We start from the raw sequence: 19849 nt of genomic DNA, 5'->3' as shown, positions 1-19849 counted from the left end.
ACCCACACATACAAAAGACAACCTTGCCCAGAGCCCTAATCAAAGCATCAGTGTAATTCAAACCACTCCTCTGTTGCCCTAACACCCCTCGCAGTCACCTCACCGTGGCACATCTCTCGCTGCAGAGGGCACAGAAGAAAGGACGGATTAAAGAAAATGTGGGGCCTCATGCACCAACATTCATTTATAGTTTCTGTCAATATTCTGAGAGAAAAAAAATAAGAGAAGTCACCTCCAGATGCGCCACATGTTCCTAACCACCCAAAATGCTTCTCCCCAGTATGAGAGCAGCCCATCCGGGGTCCTGCGTGATGCCCCCACCCTTGTTTGGGTGAAAACAACCACTCTAATTCACCAGTTCAAACGAATAAAATAAGAAAACCGTGTCACTGTTTGGTTATTAGGAGCTCAAATTCTGTAGCCAATCAGGTAAGAATTATGAAATGTCTTTGACGACTGACGTTGTTATGTTGAAAAAATTAAAGATTGGGGTTCCTTTCAGTTTGTTACCATCAGAGTGGATGAACTTTAACTGCCATCACTAAGACTCTGTTCTGATTCACTTTTAAAGGGACAGTCCACCCAACAATGAAAAATCAGTCAGTATCTACTCACCGTCATGCTGATTAAAGGTCGGGTTTAGATTTTTTAGTCCATAAAACACTGCTGGACTTTCACAGGAAAACAAGTGCTGCAGAATCACCTGAACAACTGAAGTCAATGGTGACTAGTTTTCATCCGGCGTAATCCAAGTCTCCTAAAGCCCCAAGACGGCCCCAAGCTAAGGATCTACAGTGAATGTTTGGGCTAAAAACATTTTGTAAATGAAGTCTTTCAAGTCAACTTGGATCACGTCACATGAGCAGTATGTAGGATTTTTCTTTCTATAACACTGTTTTAGGGTGAGTAGATAATGACTGAATATTCATTTTTAGGTGAACTATCTAAATAACTAACATCACTGACTAACCTGTGATGAAGAGACACACACACACTGACTGGCCTGTTTTTACAGTGCATGTTTTTACCTAATGGGGGGCGGAGTCATGGGACATGACGTGTGGCTGCGTTTTATAACATTTTATTACATTTTACAAATCTACAGACTTCTTCAAATTACTTGTTTTGTCCGACCAACAGTGTACTATTATGTTAAACTATTGAACATAAGATGATATCAAGAACTTTGTGAAGTAGGAAATAGATTTGGAAAGACTGGTAAAATATACATACAAGCCAACCCTCCTGATTTTCCCAGAAGACTCTTGTTATACATTGTCCTTTCCCCGTTTCCTCCCAGGATCACAAATCTCCTGTTCATCATATGATGTTTTCCTTTTCATTATCACAATCTTTTTCTGACACTGTTATGACACCATTACTGATACCAGTACTGTCAAAATACCGATATGAATGGAGTAGTTCATTCGATACCTTTTTTTTCCTGTGGCTGCAAGCTTCAAACGATACTTTAATGCTACAGAGTACCGACACACTAATGTATAAGTCCCATACAACTCTAAAAGTCTGTTTTAACCCACACAACAATACAGCTGCACCAAACCAGACTTCCTAAGAAGAATTCCAGTTTCTTCAGTAAAGTTTTAAAGGAAAGGTCATGCATTTTTGTAAAATCTGTTGCATCAATTTCCTTTTAAGGACAGAGGCAAAAACTAAATGCATAAAAGAAAACTGATGAATAATAGAATAGTTTATGCCAGAGAGGTTCAAGCTAAACTAATTATTTTGTATTCTTTCCTGAGAGTTAAAAGTTCTTTAAAAGTCGCCAGAATGCAGTTAAGACTCTCTGAAAGTCTTTTTTTTTGGTATCTATTACCACTAGATACTATTTTTGATGTCTCAAGGATGGCAAGTATTAAAATATGTCCCCCTAGGTGCAACATTAATTATATTTTAATTAGAGTTGAAACAAATAATTATACACAAATAATAATACCTATGATTATAAATAATAATGATACAATTTCAAATGTTAGCTGACTGTAAAAACAGGATGTTTTTCTCTTCTCATGGTGAAAGTGCTCTCGACACTCCTAAAAGAGAAGAGCAAAACTACAAAAGAACACTGGCGAATCCCAGAAATTAATGGGTACCAGTAAAAAAATAAAGCATGGATATGAACAAAAATAAAATAAAATTCATTCAGAGATGGTTTCTTGCGTGAGGCCCATATGAAGAAAATGATAAAAGAGTTGCAGAGACCGACAGACAGTTCAGGGATAAAGAGTACACAAACAGTAAAACTCTTCAGCTGAGCTACATCTGTGCAAATCTGACAGCTCTGCCCTGGTAGCAGTTCTCACTCTTCTCAGATTTAGCACGAGCAGATGCAAAACATAGATGTAAATTTAGGAAGCTTTTAGGGCAGCCAGGTGTTAAAACTCCTCACACACAGCGGGTCCTCTTATATCCTCACTTGAGTTGTACAACCTTACGTCTATGAGAGCAGTGTGACTGAAAGCTCTCATCTTTCTCAGGCAGCTCAAGCACATTTGCAGCTTTTTTTTGAAAGTGAAAGAGAGCGAAAATCCCTCTTTACACAGGGCAAAGGGATTGCGGATATGACAGATCGTGATGCAGTCAAAAAACACTCCAACCACTGCTGCGACTGTTTTTAGCTGGATTCAGGTGAAAAGGGTCCTTCTTGTGCGAGAACGCAAAAAAAGTCTAAAAGGGCTTTTGCTTTAGCACTTGCACCTGGTGAGTGTGTGTGAGTTTTTAATAAATAAACTAGGAACACTAACCCTCCTACACACACTGAGATCACATCAGAAAAAAATAAGAAAAATTCTGCTCCTGCTATGACTCTGCTGCTGTGAGCTTATATTTTGTTTATTTATTTTTAAAGGTGGTGGACTTGAAATTCCTTTGGACATTCAAATGGTGCCAACATGAAAAGTCTGTGAGGTAGTGCACATTAAAAAATTCATTTCATATGTGTGAAGTTCACCGCTCACATGTAGAAATACTCTGGCAGCCGACACAGTTTATAGCTGGAACGAGTATGCAAGTGTTTTAAAGGAAACTTCTGCACTTTTCACATGAATGTCCTTGCTTGTTATTTCAGCTGCTAACTTAACTGTGTTGTCAACCTTGTTAGCATAGTTGCAAACAGAACACATCTTTTTCCCAGGATGGCGAAGTCCAGACTCACCCTACTCTGACTCTGATTGGTTAGTACTTGCCTTCATTGCTTTGCCACTCACTGGTTTGGGTTGGGTAGGTTATCGTTGGATTTAGGCATGAGGAATATATACGTATATATGAATATCAGAGAGTCAGAGGCACAGCAAGACAGACCACGTCTTCACCATCCTGGGAAACAAAATATCAATAACAGGACAATAAATTCAGACAGTTAATTTAGGATATGTTTTAATACCCTTGACTCCTGACTCATAACTGTCTAGACATCATTCCTCTTTCGTGGAGAAGTCTGTCCTCTGACAGAGGAGTTTAGAAACAGACAATAAATTAGGACGGCTTGCTCCATTTTGGACTCTCCCTCAAAGGTCAGCACTGTCAGGATCGTTTGTTATTGGTCAACAATGCAAATTTGTGCGTCACAGTTCACCCAAATTGAACTTGAAGTTGCACTGAAAGTTTTCACATATTTACTTTGGTCCTGCAAATAAATCCACTGATTGCTGCAATTTAAACAGAATGAAAAAAATCGTAGCAAACTGTTGCTGTTTTAAAACACTATAGCTACTAAAATGATGACGTCATAGATATGAATTGTTTGGAACATAAAAGATCAATACATAGTGACACCCAATGCTTTCAAGGGTATGGAAACAACCCTATTTCCACAGGAGCTTTTAGATCATCGTTTTGCTAACAGCAAAAAGTCCAGTTTGACAGACATTAGTCAGATGTTTGACTTTTTAAAATGATGTTAAGTGTTCCTGCATGGCACTGTCAGGTCCAATTAAGTGTTAATCTGAAAATTAAAGGCTCTGCATTGATGCACGCAGGTGTTTTTACTTTTTAAGGGTGTGTATACCCAGACCAGACCAGGCCTGATTGACATATCTGATCCTCCTATTAGATTTGTTGAACCTGTTAGAGTGGGAGAACTTATTGGTTCATGCAGTTGGTGATGCTGCATCTAATAATTTCCATCATAGATCTACCAGAGAACACATGATAAGACATGTGAAACAACATACATCAGAATGGTTACTTGCTGTATAAATAGCCTACTTACAGTTAATATACTTCTACTCCTTGAAATCCTATACTGTAATAAACTTGGCAGTTTGGCTAAAATTTCTTAATTTTCGACTGAGAAGCTTGTTTTCTCCAGTGTTTCTATCAGGTGATAGATCTGTATTACAATATGACAATAATAACACAGTGTTCCTGAAAGGTTTTTCTGTGTTTTCCCCCACAACTGTCCTGAAATGCGCTCACATTATCGGCACGTCCCCAGAGACTGAGACTTTTTGTGCAAATCGGACCCTTGCAAATAACGTGATCTCCGCTAAATTAAACAGAATGTGCAATCAACCATAATTATTGTACCTGCTCCTATTTTTGTGCAAACCTCTTTCAAATGCACAAAGCCCTGAATTCACTGCTGATGCATGTCACAGTGCATGTCTGATAAAAAACTAAAGGATTTCTAAGTGTCTCTCAGTGTCTGTGTTAACATACATAATCAGTGCCTCCTGGATTGACAGGAGTCTCAGACTCAATCTCAGCTGTTGTTTACCACTTGCTCGTTGCCCCTCATCTCTACAAGGACTACTACACCTCTTAATTATGCAAACTTGGGTTTTCTGCCTCTAGTAGACGCTCAAATGACAGTTTCCAGTCAACCAAAATCCAATCTTCAAAAGGTCCTTTCAGACACCCAAGTATAATGGGAAACACACTATGAGCATATTTTTTTTAGAGTTCAAAATAAAAAACAGATCCAAGGCGCTTTTCAGGCAAAATGACAAAAAGTCTTTATTCAGACGGCCATTTCATAGTGAAATTCTGAAAACACAGATAATGCTTGTGCATGTTAAAATAGAGCTGGGTCACTTTATGCCAGAACTGTGTGTCAGATCATTTTTCTCCCTACAAAAGAGGAGCACCTTTCCTTTGTTACACTTCATTACAACATATTTTTTAAACTTTGTGTTTCACCAAAGAGGAAAGCTTGAAGCAACAGCAATGTTGCCAGAGAGGTTGATCTTTTACTGCATTACTGGATTTACTGCAACAATGGGGACCAGACGCCACAACTTAGCACCATCATATCTTTAAAGATGTTTATGTTAGCTATCTTTATAATAAAAGTATATTAAATGACAATGTGAAAACAATGTGACAACGTTAAAAGAGTTCTGTGTAGTGATGAACCTAATTATCACCTGATTATCATCGGCTTTACAGAAACTTTATAAACCGAGTGTGATGGAAGAAACGGCACAGGTGATGCACCATCAACCACAACAAACCACGAAGAGAGCAGGGCAGGTAACGCTTGCTTGTTTTTGTCACTAACAAGCTCAAATTGTTATTTGTGTGTCTGACAAAATTAGGGAAAGGATAACAACAGTCAGAGACACTTTTTTTTTTAAAAGACTATGATATTTGCTGTTTAACCAGAAACAGCCGAGCCAAATTAACCAGACTCCTCTAGGAAAGCTGTAATTTCAACATCATTGTTAAATTCAGCTAAATTCAAACCTGAAAGAAACAAAACTCACCAGAAACATCTTAGCTCATTTTTCCACTGTTCTAACAATCACCAGCTCTGGTTTGGTTCAAGTAAAACCTTCAATTCATGCAGGACAAGTGCGCCCTGCAGCAGACCGGGAGATAAGCTTGTATTTTATAACCGAGCTATAGGAGGATGCACGCTTTTACTTTTTCTGACTGTAATTATTTCACATCACAGATGTCAAAGAAAGGGGTTAATTATATAGTCTGTCACATTGATTTATAATTTTAATTATCAGTATAAATGTGTCTTGCACAAAAGGACTGAAACTTTATTTTCTTTGTGGAACCATGTGTGGTATAATGATAACCTTGATACCATGATGTTGCATGTGCGGTTTTTGTTCAGGCTTGACGGGCAAAATCAATAAATCTAGTGTAATGGAATATAATAAACATTATGTAATAATCAAAGCAGCACAGACAGTGATTATGGGTGAGAATTATGCACAAATGTAACAAAACACCTTTACATCCAGACATTTATGTACTCAACACAGACCTCAGACCTGTGCAGACATCCAACCCACACTTTCTCACGATGTCTTTGTCATCGCTTTGATTCCAAAGGCGACTGCTGAAGCAAAATGTAATACGGTCTTTTGTGTGTGAGGTTGTGCCAATTCCCTGAAGGGAAATTCCGAGCACCTACTTTAAGCCAAGGAGTATGAAGCTTATATTCTACTGTAGGTACAGGAAGGAATGTCAACCAAAACCAAAGAGGCTTTTCTTGCAGCAGAGGTTTTGACATGACTTTGCAGGAAAACCAGAGGTGTAACTAACATTATTAATAAGAGATACATGCTGACTCACTGACTATGTTTACAAGCACAAAATATTACATTTTCTACCCTTATTCTGAAAAAGACAATTTTCCCAAGAAGCTGTTTACATGGCTAATGAAAATGAATATTCCACTAATACTCTCCTTCACATGCAGCTGTGTATACTCTGATGAATGCAATGATGTTGTTTGATCATGTTGGAAGCATATCCAACAACAAATTGATCTCTAAGTTTTTCATAACCATTAGTTTGTTTCTCTTTTCAACCAGTGTGGGCTTTTCTTTTGCATCTCTACCCTGACCTGACAAACTGTTGGCTGGTTGGTTTGTTCACAGCACACAGAGCTGACCCGTTTCTTAGTCAACGCCGTCCTTTCCCATTTCCTGCACTTAAAAACATCAGATCGTCACATACAGGTACCTTGCCAAAACGTCATGCCACGTCCCCTTTTTTGAATTACAATTTTGATGTTTGTATGAATTCACATCAAGTTAAACAATTCTTTGTTTTATATACATGTCTAAAAATGTATATTTTGTGACATTTACCTGAACCGAATTGTTCACAATATTTTAATAAATTAAGGTTCATCAGCTTCTCAACATGTCCCTGCATATATTTATATCAAGAATAGTAAAGTGCTCTTACCTGCCAGTGATCAGGAGGAAGAGGGTGAGGATGACGAGGAGGGTAAAGCCACCAACTGCTGCCGTGACGATGACCAACACCTGGCCTTGGTCAGAGGCAATATCTGATGCTGGAGGATGGTTAGGGAGGAGGGAAAAGAGAAGATGTGGAAAAGAAGGCAAAGAAGAAGAAGAGGAAAAGAGAGAGGGGAATAGAAGAAAAGTATGTAAAGAGCAGGTGTAAAAATGATAAAAGAAGTGAGGAGAGAAAAGAGGGAAATGGGATAGATGGGAGAGGGGATAAAGCGAGAAGAAAGAGCAGATTTTCATTTAACATCATCTTAAATATTCCCCTCCATCCATGCACCAAACATATAGCATGTACGCTCTCTTGATAGGCAGATATTACGAAGAGATGTTTGATCAGCTCTTTGTAATGCAAAAAACCCCTCCGTCAGCCTCGGTACTGGAATGATTCATACGCCTGCTGCTGTTTAATTAATATTATTCATTCATGAAATTGTGATTTAGTCTATGATCATTTGGTTAAATTGGTCCCATTTGATATTCATGATTTTCTCTTTTCTGTGTCTTGTCACAAGGCTAACGAATCCAAGATAATTGAAAGATGATTGCTATTACCGAACTTATTTCTATAATATTTCACGCTTAATGAATATGAATTGGAGATCAGGGTGCGTGGTCACCAGCCCCAACGAGTGAGGCTCATGTGGGTTTATACAGTATTTGGATGTGTGGGCGTTAAGTCAAGAGTGTGTGTGTCAAGAATGCGTGTGCGTGTGTGTGTGTGTGTGCTGGATAAAAGTAATTACAGACCACTCAGAGGGAGGCAGAGTGAAAGTGGCGGTGGCCAGATCACACAAGACAATTCTCCCGGCCGTCAGCTTCACACACTCTTCACATCACTAACTAAGCAGATGTGTTGGACTGATGCTGCTGTAATGAGGTGTGTGTGTGTGTGTGTGTGTGTGTGTTTGTATGTGTGGAGGGAGAGAAGAGAAGGGCGGCAGAGGACAGGATGAAAGATGCAAGGTGAGGGATGAGGAAAACGGATGACAGAAGGGAGATAAAGACAAACAAGAGAGAGAGAGAGGCGGAAGTGACAGACGAATACACAGACGGATGGAAAAACGAGCGCATGAGACAGTGACTGACAGGCGGAAAGACAGACTGACAGAGCGACAGGGTCCAAATCTGCTTTCTCTTTCAGATAAAAGGCCAGCCAGTACAAAGGCTTGGCCAAGCACCGTCTGATCCGCAGATAAAGCAAAGCTCTGCAGCTTTGGAAAGGAGAGGGCCACTGTGAAGCCAAATCACCCCTCAACAATACCTGACCCAACATAAAAGGGCAGCTGGACCTTTGTATTTTATGAGTAGACTTGCAATAAAGCTACTACTCACACGCACACACGCGCACGGAAAAAAACATTGAAAATACACCGAACATCAAGGCTGTATTGTCAGACCCCCTTTGATTGTATTACAGTTTTTTTTTCGATTGCCATTTCAACTGATATCCTGACCTTTAAGGGCTTTAGGATTTGTGGATGCAATCTATCTGAAATTCATACTACAGGGCGGCCAAATGTTCTTCCTGCAACGTAATCACAAAATCAACTAATAATGAAATCACTTCTAATGAAAGATATACAACGGTTTCTAATCTTCATTATCTACTAAATTTTAGCGTTTATACCTGAGATTATTATTACTCCGCTATTTCACCTCTTGACATTTCGTGTTAAAAGAGCTCTGGACTGAAACCTACAAACTGATGCCATGAAATATATTTCCCTGTTAACAGTAGTGTTAGGTACCGAAACGTGGTACCTTCTGGACCAAATCACAACACAAATTACCAGAGGTGGGTGGGGGACTTGAGTCACATGACTTGACTTGAGTCACAAATATGAGGGCTTGAGATTTGCTTGACTAACACTGATTAAAGGCTTGACTTTGACTTGAGATTTGACTTGAAAGAGGTGATGCAAAATAGCTGAGAAGTTTGGTTTTGAAACAAGATGATCTGTAGTGCAACGCAGGCAAACCTGCAAGCTGCAAGGACACCACATGAGGAAGCTATCATCATGGTTAAGCTAACAAGTTAAAGCTACGTTAGGCTTGAGTTCAACCCCTGTCTTTTAACTTATTTCACTGTGGAAACTTTGGTAGGTCATCAGGATTTTGAATGACTTGACTTGCTTGATTCTCACCACAGTCAGTTCCTGTAGACTTGAAGGTTAAGACTTGCTCGTGACTGGCACACGTGTGACTTACTCACACTTCTACAAATTACAGTGCCTCATTTCAGTGCCACACACCTGAGCTGTTGATTGAAAAAGCTGCTCTCTGGTGTGGATGTTACAGACGCATCAACAAACATAAATAATAAAATCTGTCTGGAGCTGAAACTATTTTCTATTGTCATTGGAGACGTTTTTGTTTTTGGATATCCATAGTCAGCCTAGGAAGACTTAAGACAATCCACTGGCAAAATTTTCCTTTCATTTGGTGCATCGGCTACACAATTTAACAACTAGAGGATGTAAGAATCACTTAAGTTTAATACACTTTAATGGTAAAAAAGAACCACTGTTCACTTCTGGAGAAAGAGAAGAGGATCAAAAGTGCAGCAGGTTGCTGACCTTTGTGTTAGAGCTAGTAGCTCCCACAAACACGGTTAAAATGCCAAGACAAACAGTCCAAAGTGTGGCTTGAAAGGATTCCAACAGCGGGCAGGACATTCAATAAATGTTTAAAATCAAGTGTGTAAAGGGAAGAAGCATCTGGCGAGGCGTGGGACTTGAGAGCAGAGGGAAGCACCGTGCTTGACTGCTTACGTGACCGCCTGCCAAGCTCATCATCCGGCAATGTGGGCGTCCCTGGCCCTGGAGATGGGGCACACAGATATAAAACACTAGACACTGTGACGTGTCATAATGACTTGTTATTTATATCTATGATGAGGGGACTGATGATGATGATGATGACAGCAGTCTTTCCTAGTCCCACCTCTGACGCAGCAGCATTCATGCAGAGTCCGCCACATGCTGCCACTTTGACGCCTTTTTGACGTCCGTAATGTCCACACTGTGTTCACCACACAACGTCTTTTTTCTTATCTCAACCTCCCCAACAAAAACATCAATTTCACGCTGTGTGAAACGTCTTTATTCAGCCTTTCTCTCAGCCTTTGCCATGATTGGAGCCAATCCTACGCACAGTTTTATAAATGAGGCCCCTGGATGTTTAAGCTTACCATTGCATTATCACCACATTATGCACGTCTGTGTGCACAAAATCAGTCTAAACTTTTTACTAGGCCAGTACAGTATGTGGTCCCAAATGAACTTTGACACAATAAACAGGAGGTACAAGCTGATTTCATACTGTGTCCGGAGGGTAAAAAATGATGAGCAGTAATATACATGAGTGTCCTGTATATGCAGTTCTGCTTAATGATGAATCATGGGAGTTCTACTCATTTTAAACAAAGTTAATCTGCTGCTAGGATTGAGACATCAAAGTCTAAAGCTGCAGTGTTTATAAGTTTGTAAGCGTATATGTTTATTTCCTTCCTGTGAACGAATTCAAGGATCTCCTCAAAAAGCTGCTCGTTGGAATCCTAATATAGCTGCTCCTGTTGGTGGGCTCATATTCAGGGTTATTATCTGCTGTTGTGCCCTTGGTGCAGGCTGCCCTGAGCACCGCTCCAGGCTATGTGAACTCTACCTGACCCTGAACTGCTGCTCGCAGAAAGCATCTCTATCTCTGACTGCACTGGCCTGAGGTGAGAAAACACAAACCTAAAACATAATAAAACATACATTTTAATTATGTTTGGGACATTTAATTACTACACTGACTTCCTCCGGTGTTAACTCTAAGTAAAGCTGCCTGCAAATGATGGGAATGTCTTAACTATCGTTGATATAGACCATCAATTTATTGATGGATTTTGAGTCTGCTGGAGCTCTGTTCATACATAGCTGACCCTGCACCAGCTTCCTCCCAATCTGATACTAAGATTGAGGCGTTTTATTGCTGCCATCACTTTACATGATTTACATTCTGCATTCATGCAGACTTTAACCCTTTTAGCCTACCATAAAACTCTTATGATCTTAACTCCAGACCAACACCACCTATTTTATTCTATTATTTTTTATCAGGGGTGAGGTGCAGCAACATGCTTTGGAGGATTTTCTTTATCTTGCCATTCTGCTGTGAAAAGACTGTCATCAGCAGAAGTACAAACGCACACATTCACACAAAGATAGATTTCCGAGAAACGAGTGCTAAAGATGGTCTCAGGCACTTACAGTCTCCTGTAGTTTCGTATTCGTATTTAGGGGAGTAGGAGCTGTATCCGGCTGGCGTGCGGGTGCGAACACTGAAGACGTACCAGGTCGCTGGTTTTAAACCTGAGATGATCACACTGGGAGCCTTGGTGCGCGTCGATGAGTAGCTCAACTGCTCGTGTTCCTGTGGGAGAGAGAGCGGAAGATGATCAAAGTAATCCAAGCAATTCAGAAAAGGTTTCCACCGAAAATGATATGATGGCCAGATTTACTTTTATTATTTACTCTTATAGCATCATCACACATCAAATGCAAGTCCAACTGCTTAAGATAACAAAGAGCTATAAAATGCAAATAAAAACTTTTGAACAAGCAAAACACACAAAAAAGAACTGCATAAAAGAAGGAGATGAAAAATATAGCAGTGGAAGTACAAATCAACCACACTAGATAAAAGCAAGTAGGCAAAGCAGGTTTTCTTTTAAAAATGTCCACACAGAGAAACTTTCTCCACAGGGACTAAAAACCTTGCTTCCTGGGACATTTTTTACCCCCAGGAAAGGTCCCTCTGAAACAGTCATGAAACAGATGGGTCACAGGAGATTTTATTTGGGTCATCCCAAAAAATAGAAGACCACTGAAGAAATTCTGCAAATTTAAGATTTATATCTGCAGTACACTGTTCAATTTTAAAATTTCAATTTGCATATTTATTTACTGATGAGAGGAACAGAAATGAGGGCCTGGTAATTCCACTAAATGCACTTATTTTGTCTCGTTTGTGAAGTAGTACAAAGTAAATCTCACAAAATGTATTGATAAGGCGTTTTGTGAGTTGGGTTGCAATGGTTTGTCCCCGGGAAAAAAAAGTTTGCTCTTACGGGTTGTAGTCTCCAAAAATACCAGAACTTTGGGAGCGGGGCTTGCACTGCTGAACATTTGTGATTGGTCGAGCACTTGCAGCATTTTATTTCAGCGACCACTTTTAAAAATCTGCAGCTGCAAAATGGGTTGATTTTTTGTTCAAAAGACAGCACATGACAGATCGAACAATGACGTCATCATCATATCATCGTGCACATTACTGATGTAAAAATAGCAATTTCATACAGCAGCAGACTAATTTGCCTAATCTTCCCAGGTCTTTAGACAACAATCGGCTGAAGGAACCTTTAAGTTCTTGAAAAGTAGTTCCTGGGACTAAAAATTCTGGTTACTTTAGGTGAAAATATGGTTGTTCTGTCAACTTCCAGTAATAATCTGTATGTAATCAGTACAATCACAATGAATGCTGCGTTAACGTGCATGAGTTTAATTTTTTCCCACACTTCCCTTTATTTGTAAACGATCATGGACGTCTTATCAGGATATAATCCCAGGTAAACAATGCTGCATGTGACTGTTTAATCAACACTGTATACTGTGCCAAGATGTTGGGCTGGTAAGAACCATGAAGATTGTTTGGTTTGAGGGCAGATTTTCATGTTTAATCATCGATCAAAGACGTAGACCTGTTGTGTTTTTAAGCCAAAACTATGGTACTGAGGTCCTGCCCTACATTTTTTGATTGCGCCTAGATGTAAGCAGAAGCAACTGTACCTTCTCATAATATTTAATCTCGTAGTCGAGGATGGGGAGCGTTGTTTGTTCAGGCTGCTGCCACGAGAGAGCGATGCTGTTTGGAGAAGCCCAGTCTTTCTTCAGAGCCCCAACCAGAGATGGACCTGGTTTGAACACAAAATACACAAAGATGAGCTTCAGTGTCTTTACACAAGTACAAAAATTTAATGAGTCCGGCGATCTTTGGCGAGTATCTTGATGAATGAAACGAGAGAAATTAATGTGCTTAATTCAATACAAATACAAACAGCAGAGAGCTGCAAAACAGATTTTAATTCACAAACTAACTGCGTCTACATGAATGCACGACTCCCCTTCAATCATTCTGCTCTTCTAACTGCTCTTCCATAAAGCTTGCATGAAGAAATAATAACTACTTTTTCACACACACTCCCCCACAACCTAATAAAAGGTGATTTTTGAAGTTTATGCTGGTTTCAAGGTGACTCACAATATTCAGATAAGTGCACTTGAACTGTAATCATGTATTCTGTTGAAAAGATATAATTATTTGAATGAGAACTTAAATTGCAGTTAAGAATGGTAAGTTTTCAATCATTAAAGAAAAAATGGTATTATATTTCATAAATCAAATTAGCAAAAAACAACAATATGCCTATATATTTAATTTGATGTCATAAAGTGATATCAATACAAATATGTGAATTATTAAATATCAATGGAACAAGCAGGAGAATATTTATGTCACAGTTTGAAAAAATGGATGAGGAGAAAAATGACAACACAGACAGTTTATGGTAAACTGGGCCAATAAATGATGAGGTCTGTACACCGTTTGTATACAGTAGTGTGTTGTTGCTGTATATGTATGTCAGGTCACTGACACGGTCCATGAATAATTGAACATACTGAAATTAAGTTGTAATGTCTAGAGTTAATGTGAGTTAATGCGGCGTATTATTCCTTTATTGTAAACCAGTGACATTCCCTTTAACCTCAGGTGTGTTTGTGCCAATTAAGAAATGTTTGCGAGCTAATATGCTAAGCTACAGTAAGATGATTCCACTTCATTCCTCTAAATTACAGATTCACAGAGCTGCTAGCAAGGTATTTTCACACCTAACTTGATTTGTTCAGTTAAAATTAACCCTGGTCCATTTACCTGGTCAGTGCGGCTCCTCTGGGAAGGTGTGAAAACTGTCAGCTGAATACGGGCTAAGGGGACACTTGGACCACTGCACAGGATTTTTACCCCTTTTCCCCACATCCCACATATTAAGACCATGTCTGAAGTCAAACCACTGCAGGAGAGATGCTTTTATAAACTCTGCCTTTTATCCAATGGCAGGGAAGATTATCATGATGGGGTTGTGTTTGATCGTTGATCGAACTGTGCTCACGTGGGTCCAGAGCAGGTTGACCTGTCATCACCTCTGCTACGCTAAACACGACGGGTGAAATTGCATATCGCCACAAAGTCACGAGCTCTGCAGATTTAGGCTGAATGTGAAACTACCACACAAAGAGAGGGGAATGCAGTTGCAACAAAACCTGGGACACGACTTACGCATGTGATTTTTGCATGATTTCCAAAGCTGAACTACAAATGAATCCATCAGGAGAATGTGAAATCTGTTTAAGAAGTGATCTTATATTATACACCGTGTGTAGTCTACGTATAATTATGCAAATCATTTAATAACACTTGTAAAGCACACGCATTTCAGCAGGGGTATTTTCCCTGATTAGTAGGTCAAAGGCTGTTAAAACTGCTGTGCTCGTATCCCATTCTGTGTGTGACAGTGATCTCACAGTAATAAGACCTGAATCATTACAGTTCAACATGACTCCTGTCTCTGCCTTTTAGTCACTATTCATAACGTGCAGCAGATTTGCAGTCTAATAATACTAATAATATCATAATCAGTTATTTCTTTTTGAGCTCTCAGTGACACCAAAGGACATAAATGTACCGTCAGAGTCATTAAAGTGCTGTGTAACCTTCTGTCAGTCACCAGAGTTTGATTTCCCTGCGTGGGTCCTGATGATGCAGGATGACAATCACCAAAACTGTCTAATAAATGAGTCTCTAAAACTTCATGTTTACTCCTTTTGGTTCATTTGTAAAGAGTCAATGCGAACTCAAACCAGACCAGAACTCAAATGCAACAATCTATAATTTTTTTTTTTCTTTTGGTCTGGACTAAATGAACGAAGTACAGTTGTGAAACCACCCTTAGTCTTGCTGACCTAAGGAGAACCAGTTGACCCCAGCAAGCAGTCAGTTTGATGAGAATGTGCACTGAAAACAGAAAATGAGGGTTTATAATGTAACAACTGACAGTGTGTGTAGGTGCATTAACACAAAGTAGTAACCTGTCCAACTTATCAGCAATAATTATCACATATCCATGCTCGCACTCAGTTCTTCTATTTCAAAATGGGCTTTAGTGTTTGCAAGTTACTGATTCACACCGCACACATTGATTCCCTTCGTTCTAATTGAAAATAAGTTGAGGAAGCCACATCTTTTCTCGGACAGAATTGCATTAGCTTTGCTCTATGAATTTCTGCTGGGTAAATAATTGCGCTGAGCTCCCAAGAGAGGTCAGCAGATGTAACTGCCCAGAGAGTCATTATTATATATTATTACATCTAATGTTACAGGGCTGACTCATTATGTGGATGTAAAATGTAGGCCTGCTTTTCTCATGTGTATTCAAAGTGAAATGATGACACAATTTTTTTTCAATTATTCTGCAGTAGTGTGCCCGGGGAAGCTGTTTGTAGTCCTCATTTTGTCTGAGGCTGAGTATTAGGCGAAGCATGAGGGATCAGGGATTGGTGGGGGGGGTTTAGGGTTCGGGGCTGTGGAGGAGAGTCTTGGGGTTAGAGTTTGGAGGGTAGATAAGATGAAAGCTGTGGGCTGTAGGGGTTTGAGCTTGTTAGCAAGAGACCCACCGCTACTAATCTGGCATAAGGAGCTAAAAGTGAACACCTCTGTTCCCTTCATCCCCCTCTTGCTCGGTTCTATCTGTTCCTCACCACCTGCCTCTTTTTGTCCATTCACTCTCCATCTGCTGTTGGCTTTATTGCTTCATATCCTCATGCACAGTTTTAACTCTCTGTCCTTCCGGCACATCTCCAAATCTCTCTCCTCACTCACAGTTGGAAGAAATTAATTATGAGTAAATTAGGGAGCAGGAACTCAAAGAGAAGACGGATTCGAACTTGGTTGAAAGGAATGTGAGACACAGGGATTTAAATATAATGTGTTTAGTAAAAGAAAAGCAAAAAGGCAAAGAGACAAAGAGGACACAGAAGCGGCTATCAGGGATGCCTTGATCAAGTTTTTTGTCAGTGATGCTGATCACACATTACAATTAAAATGTTACACTGCTGCATTGTTACTGCAACAAATACAGTGTTTCTTTGCAGCGGTGTTACCGCAACACTTAAAATGTTACATTGCAACAATGTTACTGCAACATTATACTTAAAAAAATATGTTGCAGCAACATTACTGCAACACTTTAAATATTCTGACTTTATTGCAACATTACACTTGAAAATGTTATGTTGTAGAGACGTTGCTGCAGCGTTTCACTTGAAACATTATGCGGCAGCAAAGTTACTGCAGTACTTAAAACATTACGTTGCCACAATGTTCTAGCAACAGCCCTGTCTTAGTTGGGACTTTGCGTGCAACATTTTGGCGCAATAAAGTGATGATGTCACACCATCTCCAAAAGGTGTTAAAGACACTGGGGCAACAGACTTATGTTTGACATATGTATATATATATATATATATATATGTATATGTATATGTATATATGTATACATATGCGACATTTTATTGATGTCACATGTTGCAAAAATTGCTTTGCAACTACATTCCTGCAGCGACTCGACTGTTAGTAGAGTGGCTAAAAGCATAAGTGACATCACAGTTATCAAGAACAGTATAATATAACAAGTTATATTTAAAGCATAAACTGATGGGGTGATTATTTTTTTTTAACTTCACAGCAACACAAACTAGTTAGCAACTTGGCGTGATGGTGCCACTTGACTCCACCACATACATACACACACGATCATGGTTGATGTTCTCTCACATGCATGAACGCGTGCCGTGTACAGATGTAGTGTTAGTTTACCTTTTTATGTGAGTGTTTTCTTGGTACTCAAAGACACTTTTCGAAGGTTAACAGATCAAAAGAAGCAAAACTGTACAAAATGCATAACATTAAACACATGTTAAAAGCTATTTTCAATAGGTGAGTTCTGAGCAGCGATTTGAAAGATGATGAGTCAGTGCAGTCTGAGTCTGTTTGGGGAGAGAGTTTCAGAGGGAGAATGTTTTAGATTTATTCTACGTCCACATGGAGGTAACACAAGGCAAAATGAGGTGAATAACTGACATACAAATCATGTTGGTGGTGAAGTGCTCCTTTAGGTTAGTCAGCATGCAAGAATGACACCAACTCAGTTGAGAACTGGCTCAAGTTTTTTATGCGTCACCATTGGTTTTTGCAGTTGGTGACTAGAGAGCTTTAGGCCACATTCAGATCAGATTAGGGTCTCCTCATTCTCATTTTCATTCTGAACGGGGACAGTTGAGCTGTGGAGGTGAGAGCCGCAGAGGAGGCCAAAAAAAAACCCAAAACAAAAACAAAACAAAAACACAGTGGCTTGATGTGGAGAAAATTGAAACCCAACCTGATGTCACGATGCGATGGCCAATCACGAGCTGGCGATCAGACTCGCTCTACAGTCAGCCTATAATATCACTGGAAACAGGTGCTATCCAGGCAGAGAGCATGATGGTACTCATTACTCAGTTGTGTCCTCATTTGGTTTATTGCATGTACCCAGCTTCAACGTCTCGGTCTGGCTCGCTGTTTAAAATTCAAATAATCTCAAGTAGGATTGTATTGTATTGTATGTATTGTAAAATGTGGATGTAAAAAAGTATCTATAAAAACAACTCAATAAAAAGACTTCATAGACATGCTGGACATTATTCATGTACCCAACTCATGATTACCAATGACTAAAACATGCAGTTAATCAAGCAGCCAACAACTCCGGTCAATAATTTTAACTGGATCAAAGCTTGGTGACCGATGAAATAGGGCTGCAGGGGTTAGGTGTACTGCGCAGCATCTGCTACAGAGCAACAATCACTTTTACTTTAAATGCATTTTAATGCTTGGCTTCTCCTTAATAAACTCCAACTTAATAGCCATTTAAAATTTGTTGGGTTGTCTGAAATGTTAGCGAAAATAGAACAACATAATATCATGCGTGAGTGAAAACCGCTAATAATATTAGCATAATCAGCGAACTCAAAGGGCATGGTGTGTGTATGCATATGTGTATATGTCGGGGTATGTGAGTGCATGTGTGCACGCATGTTTATATCTTAAATAGAGAGTATGGAGCAGCTGGAGTAGAAAATAAACCCTCTTTTTTTCCCAGGAACACAATAAGCCAACGTCGCTGACATCTTATTAGGTGTTATTATTACATATAACCTCTCTTATGAGCATTTCACTCAGAGCGTGCTCATATCCTCTTCTCTGTCTGTCCTCAGTGGCAGACAAAATTCATCTCAGGGGGATTTTATCTGATCTAACTCTGTCTAATGAACCTCTCCGTTGAAGCTGCGACGTCGCAGGGTTTCCTGCGCCGCTTATGCCAGCTGGGTACGACAACGGTGACAGGGCGGTGCGGTTTGCGGCAAGAGTCACGCAGCGGAGGCATCAAACTAAGACACAGCAAGATGGTTGGCATATGCTGTTAGCATATTGGCCCCTGATAGGGAACAATAAACACAGCCTAAATACAATCTCCCTCTGACTCACAGATTCAAATCAGCCTCCCACCGCAAGGCACTGCAAAATGCACACTCGCACGAGCTGAGCAAACAAACAAGGGAACGCAGTGTGCAGGAAGCACATACACATGAGACGTGAGCACACACAGACAGTCCAGAGCCGACGTGTTAAAAAAAAAAAAAAAAATTTTGCTGGAGAAGCAGGACCATAGTCTGGCTGGCAGAAAGTAACAGCCACAAGAAATGTGGCAGTGTTGCTTGAACGTCAAGACGAACACTCGGAAATTCCTTCCCACAGTAATCACACAAAGGCCACAGTCGCTCTAATTGAGCCATTTTTCACAAACCTAAAAAAAAGACACAGTACAGTTTTTCAACTAGAGTCTATGTTCTTTCCAATAAATTCTGAAAAGAAGAGATTCATTTGCACCAGATCACATCATCAAGTCTAATTCTCCTTAAATTCACCCCTGGCTGAAGCTGCTGAGTTCACATTGTGGATGTAATCTTATGCAATCTAGATGCATTCTGGGTCACAGTGGATGGGAGGAGTACGTAATGGACTTGTAGACTAGAATTATTGTTCAATACCATTTACATTAAAGGAGCAAAATGTGTGACGAGTGCGACTGCAAAAATTAGTACAGCAGATATAGCAAATAGCAAGTTGGAGCCACAGACTTCATATTAAATAGGTTGAAATTCTATTTAATATACAGTCTATAGTTGAAGCGAGTTGTTTTCTCTGACTCCTCCTCAGACTCAGGGAACCTCTGCAGGCTGCAGGAGCTCTGCAACATGCACACATTGTAAACTCACAATAACAAGTGACGATGAGTCCCACGCTATAAGTTAAACAGCTGTCTGTCCATATAAAGCTAAGCCCATTATCCTGACACTGTAGCTGCCTGTCTCACTGCCTGCCAGACTCCATTAACATATTGCTTAATT

General features: G+C 39.8%; 1 protein-coding gene across 1 annotated transcript in view; it reads right to left on the bottom strand.

Moving 5' to 3' along the window:
- The window catches only part of epha6 (eph receptor A6), a 263546-nt gene that overhangs the window by 35788 nt on the left and 207909 nt on the right, over positions 1 to 19849 (bottom strand). Inside the window, exons 6-8 of the mRNA XM_084725380.1 lie at positions 13073 to 13197; positions 11495 to 11657; positions 7174 to 7282 (exon numbers count right to left, since the gene is read on the bottom strand). Of these exons, the coding sequence (XP_084581506.1) occupies positions 7174 to 7282; positions 11495 to 11657; positions 13073 to 13197 (397 nt within the window). The remainder of the gene's footprint in view (positions 1 to 7173; positions 7283 to 11494; positions 11658 to 13072; positions 13198 to 19849) is intronic.

Source organism: Lutjanus erythropterus, chromosome 8 (assembly GCF_056507025.1).
Source record: "Lutjanus erythropterus isolate fLutEry1 chromosome 8, fLutEry1.hap2, whole genome shotgun sequence".
NCBI classification, from domain to species: Eukaryota; Metazoa; Chordata; class Actinopteri; order Lutjaniformes; family Lutjanidae; genus Lutjanus; species Lutjanus erythropterus.
The sequence above is the reverse complement of the archived record's forward strand: the minus strand, read 5'-3'. Positions and strand labels throughout refer to the sequence as shown.